Source organism: Microtus ochrogaster, unplaced genomic scaffold, assembly GCF_000317375.1.
Source record: "Microtus ochrogaster isolate Prairie Vole_2 unplaced genomic scaffold, MicOch1.0 UNK27, whole genome shotgun sequence".
Lineage (NCBI taxonomy): Eukaryota > Metazoa > Chordata > Mammalia > Rodentia > Cricetidae > Microtus > Microtus ochrogaster.
In genome coordinates, this window is record NW_004949125.1 from 246,866 (window position 1) to 255,577 (window position 8,712).

The 8,712-nt window shown below is 49.9% G+C and overlaps 1 protein-coding gene across 1 annotated transcript in view; it reads left to right on the plus strand.

Moving 5' to 3' along the window:
- Window positions 1-8,243, plus strand: part of Chst12 (carbohydrate sulfotransferase 12) — an 18,744-nt gene extending 10,501 nt beyond the window's left edge. Inside the window, exon 2 of the mRNA XM_005367982.2 lies at window positions 6,118-8,243. Within this exon, the coding sequence (XP_005368039.1) occupies window positions 6,196-7,455 (1,260 nt within the window). The 5' untranslated portion in view covers window positions 6,118-6,195 and the 3' untranslated portion in view covers window positions 7,456-8,243. The remainder of the gene's footprint in view (window positions 1-6,117) is intronic.
- The last annotated feature ends 469 nt before the right edge of the window (window positions 8,244-8,712 follow it).

Consider the following 8,712-nt stretch of genomic DNA (forward strand, 5'->3'; position numbering starts at 1 on the left):
CTATCTTGTGATGCTCCTGTCTCAGCATCCTGACTGCTGGGATGCCAAGCATGTAGCACCAAGGGCAGCCTGGTCTATAGAGCAAGTTCCAGGACAGCCAGGGCTACACAGAGAAACCATGTCTCAAAAAACAAAACAACAACAAAAACCAAAACTTAACAGAAACAGTGTGTGTAAGCCCTTGATTTATAACTTCCTTTGTTCTGATGTTATTAACAACTTTAAAGTGTTACCACATTGGAGCCTGGAAACTGTGCCAGGGCTATGATCACTCATTTGGCCCCAAAATAAACTATTTATCCCCTATAGGAGGAGAGTTGTGTTTTGGGATTGACACTTTACCCACTGAACCATCTTTCCAGTCCCAGAATAACCTTTGTCTAAATATCTGGGCTTCCAATGCTCTAGTCCTGTTGGCACACAAAAGAAACCCTCCCGTGTTATTTGACATGCTTGCCTAATGGTCATGAGCGCTAAAAGAGCAATGCTGCCCTATGGAGGTGTGACTCTGCCTTCCAACGTCACTGTTAGCTAATGGTGACTAGACGTGATGGGTCGGAGGCCACTGCAGTGTCTGCCGCTGGCTGCCCTTCTATCCCCAGCTCCTCGCCCATGTTGGTGTGATGGGTAGTTTGGAACAACTGGGTCCCCACATGGCACCTGCCCTCTGGCTGCTTGACTTGCCTGTGGCATTGTTACGTGTGTGGTGGGTGAGAGAAGTGTCTGATGGCCCTGTTGCATGCAACCATACCTCCCCGCTGTTGAGTCTGGTGTTGAACCTGTCCCGGGTTATCAGGACATTTAGGAGCTTGTGAAAGTCTCCCAGCCTCTGATGCATCCTGCTGAAGGGAGAGCCCAGGTCCCACCGCTGTTGCAAGTGTGTCGACCTGATAGCAGCTCCTTTGGCTGAGCTGCCCCAGTCGGCTGCTGTTGCTTCAGAGCACACGGGGCCTTTTGTTGACTGCTGTTTTGAAAGAGTTGGGAGATTTTGGATTTGAAAATAACGCCCTTATTTTTTAAATGGAAAATTACTCTCTGAGGTCGTTTGTGGTCCCTGACTGTTTTGGAGGCAGGCAGGGACCATGGCTGTGGTTCTCTGTCCCAGCGCTCCCAGCTGACTGCCCAACCCTCACAGAAGGCAGCACAGTTGTCCCCCCAGATGTCTGGAAACAAGGCTAGACGTTCCTAGATCCCAAACTACTTAAAAGTGAAATAAAGTAAAGCTGGTTGCTGGTGGCGCTAACCTGGCGGGCCTTTTCCTTCCTTTGCTCTTGTTCCTTGCAGTCCTGTGAGAGGTGACTTGAAAGTGGCAGCGTGGCCCCTTCAAAGGGCTGCTGTCACAGAACCCTCTCCTGTTTGCAGCTGACTCATTTCTGTAACTGCTGTTTATGTGGTTTGTCTGAGGTCAGACATGACAAGAGGGGACTGCCTTGATGTTAAAAATGAACTCTGGCCTCTCAGACTGGAAGGAGAATGTGTCTTAGTGGAAAGAGCCCATGGGTTTGTCACCTTGGTGTAAAAAGTCATGAGAGGGGCTGCAGCTGGCCCAGGTCTGGCCCTGTGTGGACCCAACATTGTTTCACTGGGGCAAATTCAAAGCTGGATGAAGAAATGATGGGGTTTGACTGTCCGAAGGGAGTCATTAGTTGGGGATTATAGCTCAGTGGTAGAGCTGTTGCCTAGAATCCCCCAGTGAGGGGCTGGGGTGCGGCTCAGTGGTAGAGCCCCTGCCTAGAATCCCCCAGTGAGGGGCTGGGGTGTGGTCAGTGGTAGAGCACCTGCCTAGAATCCCCCAGTGAGGGGCTGGGGTGCGGCTCAGTGGTAGAGCCCCTGCCTAGAGTCCCCCAGTGATGGGCTGGGGTGTGGCTCAGACAGAGTACTTACCTATCGTGTGTGAAAACCCACAGTGTGGCATAAAGGAAAACTCTGGCATTTGGTACCATGTCTTTCTCCCTACAAGAACCCAAGTAAGATTCATTGTCAATCTTATTTTCATGCTTTCCTTCATTCCACAAATTCTTCGAACAGATTTATTGATTCTACACACATGAGAAGTTTGCCTGCATGTATGTCTGTGTGCCTGGTGCCCATGGAGGCCAGAGGAGGGTGTCTGATCCCCAAGAACTGGAGTTCCAGGCACTTGTGAGCTGCCATGCGGATACTGGGAACCAAACCCTGGTCCTCTTCAAGAGCAGCAAATGCTCTTAACCGCTGAGCCATCTCTCCAGCCCCCACCACACATTTAAATAAACAGGTCCCTCCGCCCTGTGACCTTTTGAGACATCATAGGGAAAGTGAGCTGTGGCTTCAGTAGTTCCCCTCAGTTTCCCTCTCAAGCAGACCTGATTCTAGAATTACTTAGGGACAGGGTGACTGTGGAGCCCAGTCTCGCCTGTCCTATAACCTCAGTCACTCCCAGGGGGCAGCACATGGGTCACTACCATCCTTGCCTAAAAATTAGGTTTTCCCCTCATTAATTTCTTTATTTTACCTATTTTCCATTTTACCAATTTCTGACCTGCTCTTGTTATTTCTTCCTTCATGGATTCGGTTTATCTTGCTCTTTCCAGTTGTGAGAGGTGGGAGCCTTTATTCATTATTTATTTACTTGCTTTAGTTTGTTTGAAACAACGTCTCATTATATTCATCAGCCTGGGCTCGAACTCACAGAGATCCTCTTGCCTCTGCTGGAATTACAAGTGTGTGCCCCAACACCTGGCTGAGTTTAGATCATGGATCTGTCATCTCTCACTTTCCAATACCTCGGGCCCTGCTTCCCTGGAGTTCATGGGGTTTGATGCATCATGGTCTCATTTTTCATTTCCGGTGTCTTTTAAAGTCTTTCTTTGAAGGGACTGAGGTGACTCTGTGGGTAAAGTGCTTGCTGTGTAGGTGTGATGACCTGAGTTTGACCCCCCAGAACCCACATAAAAAGCCAGATGCAATGGTGTATATCTAATATAGAACTCAGAAGGTAGAAAGGGAGGCAGAGAGGGAAGAAGTGGCCGGGAGCTTGTATAATAAACATGATGGCTGTCATGAGTGGTCCTGTCTCAAAACGAGATGGAAGGGGAGCATCAGCTCCAGAGAGGTTGTCTTCTGGCCTCCACCTGTGCGCTGTGACATGAGCATGCACCCCCATGCATGTAGCCATGCATGCACTGAAAGAAAACTTCTGAGGCCAAGGGTGCTGGTGCATGCCTGCAGTAGGGAAGCAGAGGAAGAGAATTGCTGAGGGGCAGCCGAGCCTGTACATTGAAACAGTGTTTCGGATAACAAACAACAGAAATTCCCTTTGAAACAATGTCTCAAATGACAAAAATTCCCTTTGAAACAATGTTTCAAACGACAAAAAAATCCCCTTTGAAACAGTGTCTCAAACAACAAAACTTCCCTTTAAAACAGTGTCTCAACAAGCACCAACCAAAATTCCCTTTGTGGTAGCCCACAGATTAATTTAGAAGTGGGCCTTTTGATTCCCCTGTGTTTGAAGCTTTTCCTATTACCCTTCTGATACTGTTATCTTGTTTTTACAGCATTGTAACTAAATAATTCCAGATGGTTTCAGTTGTGCTGAATGCTGTGTTGCTTGCAGGTGACAAGTGAAATCAGCTGTATCAGAAAGCATTCGAGTGTCAGTGACACCCTGTCCTGTGCTCCTCTCGGTTATCACGACCGCAATGTCAGGGCTGGAGAGGTGGCTCTGCGGTTCACAGGGTGTCCTGTCATGGCACAGGACCTATGTTTGGTTCCCAGAACCCACGTCACGTGGATTACAACTCCCTGTAACTCCAGCTCAAGGGCCTCTGATATTCTCTTCCAGCCTCTGAGGGCACCTTCACCCACATGCAGATACCCACATAGACGGACGCACAAATCATGTAACCGAACAAAATCAAATGTAAAGAAAAGAGTAGAAAGTTAAAGTCTCCAAATATAATTGTAAAATTTCCCCCTAAGTACAACTCAACTATATATACATATACATACAATATATGTAAATATAAATATATATGAAATAACTTTTTGAGACAGGGTCTTATGTAGCCCAGGCTATCCTCAAACTCACGATGACCTTAAATTCCTGACCCTCCCGTCTCCACCTTCTATTACTGAGATTACAGACATATGCCACCACACCTGTTTTTATGCATTGCTAGAGATAGAACTCAGGGTTCAGTAGTTGCTAACTGAGCTACATCCCCAGTCTGAATTTTCGCTTTATGTATTTCGAAGCCTTATTATGTGATGAATATGTATTTGTGGTTGTTATGTCTTCTTTGTGGGTTGAGTTTTCTGTGGTGATGCAATGTCTCTCCTCGTCTTGACTAAGTTCTTTCCTTCTGAAATTTTCTTCATCTGATATTAATAGAGCCGCTTCTGCTTGCTTTTGATTAATGTTTGCATGACTAATCTTTTCTGTACTGGTGGAGAGGGACGGAGAAAGCTGAGTGCCAACCAGCACTGTCTCCATGTCCCCTGTCCTCCCACTAGAGCAGGGATGGGAGTCATGGTGGACTCAGCCCAGCTCTAGGTCCTGCTGTGAAAATCCATCTCAGGGTTTGTAAGTGGGTGTATATGAGTGTGTGTGTGGGTGGGTGCAATTGTGTGTGTGTGTGTGGTGTGTTTGGGTCAGAGGTCACCCTCAGGTGTCCATCTCCTCCCAGCTCTTGACACCAGGTGGAGTCAAGGTCCAGGCTACCTCACCACCATGCGGGCTGCCACAGTATCTCTTGCTTCTGTGGTGAAGGTTGCGGATCAGCTGTCTGCTCTGGCCCCATGACTACCACAGGCACGTGGTGAGCAGGAGCAGGAATATCACACCTGTGAAGGGTGGTCTCGAAGTCCCTGCTGTGCATTCCCCTGGTGCTTAGCTTAAGAGGAATGGATGTCATTGGACTGATTTTTCCTGTTGCTGGGCTGCTATGAGCATGGCTTTGGCCTCCGTGGTGGGACAGCTGCACTTCCTTGGGGACCAGCTTTGGAACCTGGGAACCAAATTTCTTGCCCATGACCGGGGCTTCAGGTCCATGCCCTCTGGGTACTCTGTCTGCATGGGAGCCAGGCTATTTCGGTGGCGGGTCACTTTGTTGGTGTTCTCCTGCATGCTGCAGCAGCCAGGCCTGGCTCAGCTGCACTTGTTTGGTCTGAGAATGCACAAAGGAAGGGTTTGGGAGGAAGGATGGCTTGGACATTGTATAAACTTCAGCCGTAACCTCCTGGCGACGGATGTTTCTGTCAACCTCCTCCCCTTCCTCCTTGCCATCTCCTTGTGTGTTTAGCTTCTGGGAAACCATTTTCTCTCCTTTTTTTATTTAAAAAAAATTATGTGTATGTATGCATATGAGAAGGTGTGTATATGAAGGCTAGAGGTCATAGGTCAACCTCAGGTGCCATCTCAGGGTTTGTAAGTGGGTGTATGTGAGTGGGTATGGGGGTGCACATGTGTGTAGGGTGTGTGTTTGAGTCATAGGTCAATCTCAGGGGTCCCTTGGACCATGCATCTTCTCTTTTGAAGCAGGGTCTCTCTTTTTGACTTGAGGCTTATGTACTAGACTCGACAGACTGGTCATTGCACCCCAGGAATCCTCCTGTCTCTGCATCCCAAGCACTGAGATTATATGCACACACCTCCACACCTGGGTTTTTTATTTTTATTCTGTTTGTTTGTTTGTTTGAGACAGAGTCTCTCTACATAACCCTGGTTGTCTTGGAACTCACTGTGTAGACCAGGCTGGCCTCTGCCTCTCTGGAGTGCTGGGATAAAAGGCGTGCACCAATGTGCCAGCCATACGTGGCTGAAGTGGATTCTGAGGATCTAACTCAGATCCTCATGCTCGCCCAGTAAACTCTCTCCCCACTGGGACATCTGCCTAGCCCTTTGGCCTTTTTCAGTTAAGGGGCAAAGAGTCTCTATATACTTTGGTGACCCTCAAAGCTGGAGTAACTGAAGCCCCAAACATGGATGCTAGAGACTGGACCTGCAGGCGGGGCTGTTTGGTGGGTATTGGAGAGGGGGGTCCCAATGTCAGCAAATACCCGCCACCCAAGGCCCTCCATGTGCAAGAAAACTCATGCTGTTCTGATCCTCTAACTGGTGTGTTCTGGCCTTTCCAGGTTCATCTCCCAGCACCATGTCCCAGCTGTACACAGGACTAAAGTGAGGGGCCAGGTGTGGACCCTGCCCAGGGCAGCATGACCAAGCCTCGGCTCTTCCGGCTATGGCTGGTACTGGGGTCGGCCCTCATGATTCTTTTAATCATTGTTTATTGGGACAACGTGGGCACCGCCCACTTCTATCTGCATACATCCCTATCCAGACCACACATCTTGGAGTCCCTGCCCACCCCAGGACTGGGTGGTGAGAATGTGTTCACTTCCGATGTGGACGAGTTTTTGGACACACTACTTAGTTCCGATGCAAAGCAGAAGGATCATTCCAGAAGAAAAACTGAGCAGCCCCCGGTGCTCACCCCCAGCAAGCCGGTCCTGGACCACATGGAGGAGAATGTGAGAGGCTATGACTGGTCCACCCATGATGCCCAACAGAACCCAGACCGGGACCGGCAGCAGGCTGAGAGGAGGAGCCTGCTAAGAGATTTCTGTGCCAACGCCAGCCTGGCATTCCCCACCAAGGACCGCTCTTTTGATGACATCCCCAACTATGAACTGAACCACCTGATCGTGGACGATCGTCACGGGGTCATCTATTGCTACGTGCCCAAGGTAGCCTGTACCAACTGGAAGCGGGTGATGATCGTGTTGAGTGAGAGCCTGCTGGACCGGGGCAGCCCCTACCGAGACCCCCTGGACATCCCCCGGGAGCACGTGCACAACACCAGCACACACCTGACTTTCAACAAATTCTGGCGCCGCTATGGGAAGTTCTCGCGACACCTCATGAAAGTCAAGCTGAAGAAGTACACCAAGTTCCTGTTTGTGCGCGACCCCTTCGTGCGCCTCATCTCAGCTTTCCGCAGCAAGTTCGAGCTGGAGAACGAGGAATTCTACCGCAAGTTCGCGGTGCCCATGCTCCGGCTGTATGCCAACCACACCAGCCTGCCCGCCTCGGTGAGCGAGGCCTTCAGCGCCGGTCTCAAGGTCTCCTTCGCTAACTTCATCCAGTACCTGCTGGACCCCCACACCGAGAAGCTGGCTCCCTTCAACGAGCACTGGCGACAGGTGTACCGCCTTTGCCACCCGTGCCAGATAGACTATGACTTCGTAGGGAAGCTGGAGACCCTGGATGAGGATGCTGCCCAACTCCTGAGGTCCCTCAAAGTGGACTCCCAGCTCCACTTCCCCCCGAGTTACCGGAACAGGACAGCCAGCAGCTGGGAGGAGGGCTGGTTTGCCAACATCCCCCTGGCCTGGAGGCAGCAGCTCTATAAACTCTACGAAGCTGACTTTGTTCTCTTTGGCTATCCCAAGCCAGAAAATCTGCTCAGAGACTGAGTTCCCCAGCACCAAATAAGCACCCACGCTATCCCATTAAACTGAATGACTGTCGTAGTGAGGCGGTCCTTGGAGGATGGGGTCTCTCCTGGCTTCCTTGGCCTTCTGGTGTGACAGGTGGAGGGTGCCACACCTTTCTCAACAGGAGACCCCTAGCGCCTCACACTCCAGGGTTTTGCACACCCCACCCTTTTTCAATCTGGATTTGTTTACTCCACAGCCTGTGTTCATGGGACACTGTTAATACCGTTTTCTAAGATTAATATATTTCAGATATATTTAATACGAAAGTGGGAGAGAGCTGGAGTAAAGCGCGGCGCCCGCACCCTTGCGCTCTTTGTGGTTCTTTGGGTCAGGCAACAGCACACACAGGAAGGGGACCAGGAGTTGATGGGATATCCAAGCCTCACACTTCCCCTGGAGGGGAACGTTCTCAAAGTGTCTTCACTAGACAACAGCTTAAATTTGAAGCCAGCTGCCTCAGTTTGCTGTTACTGTAGCAAACCCCCTGAGGTTTTTAAGGGCCTGGTGAGGCCCTGTGAGGCCCTCAGGGAGGTGGCAGCAGCTGGAATATGTGCAAGAGGGAAGGATCTCACCAGACAGGAAACAGAGTGTGGCTGTGGTCCTGCCTCTTCTGAGGGCATTGGTTCCCTTCAGCTTCGAAATCCCTGGCCCCCAAGGACAAAACCCCTGGGTGACGTAGCCAAACCATCCCCAGTCATCATAGGTTTTGCCTGTAGTATTTTTTTAATATTTTTTCTTTATGCCCAAGAGTGGTATTGCTGGATCCTGAGGTAGTTTTTAATATTTTTTATGGTTTATTTAATGTGCATTTGTTTGAAGGTGTCAGATCCCCTGCAATTGGATCTTCAGACAGTTGTGAGCTGCCATGTGGGTGCTGGGAATTGAACCCAGGTCCTTTGGAAGAGCAGTCAGTGCTCTTAACCACTGAGCCACCTCTCCAGCCCCCAACCTGTAGTATTTTTTAAAATTTATGTATGAGTGTGTTTTGCCTGCATGTTTGTCTGTGCACCATGTGCGTGCAGTACCCACAGAAGCCATAAGAGGGCGTTGGATCTTCTGGAATCCGGTTTCAGGTGCCTGAGAGAGGCCATGTGGTTGCCAGGTCCTCTGGAAGAGCTCTTAGTGGTGGCTGAGCCATCTCTCCAGCCCCTAAGCCCTTTGATGAAGTGGGGATGTATTTGAGAAGGGTAAACGCTGACACCATATCTAGGGCTCCCTGAAGAAATGGGCTCA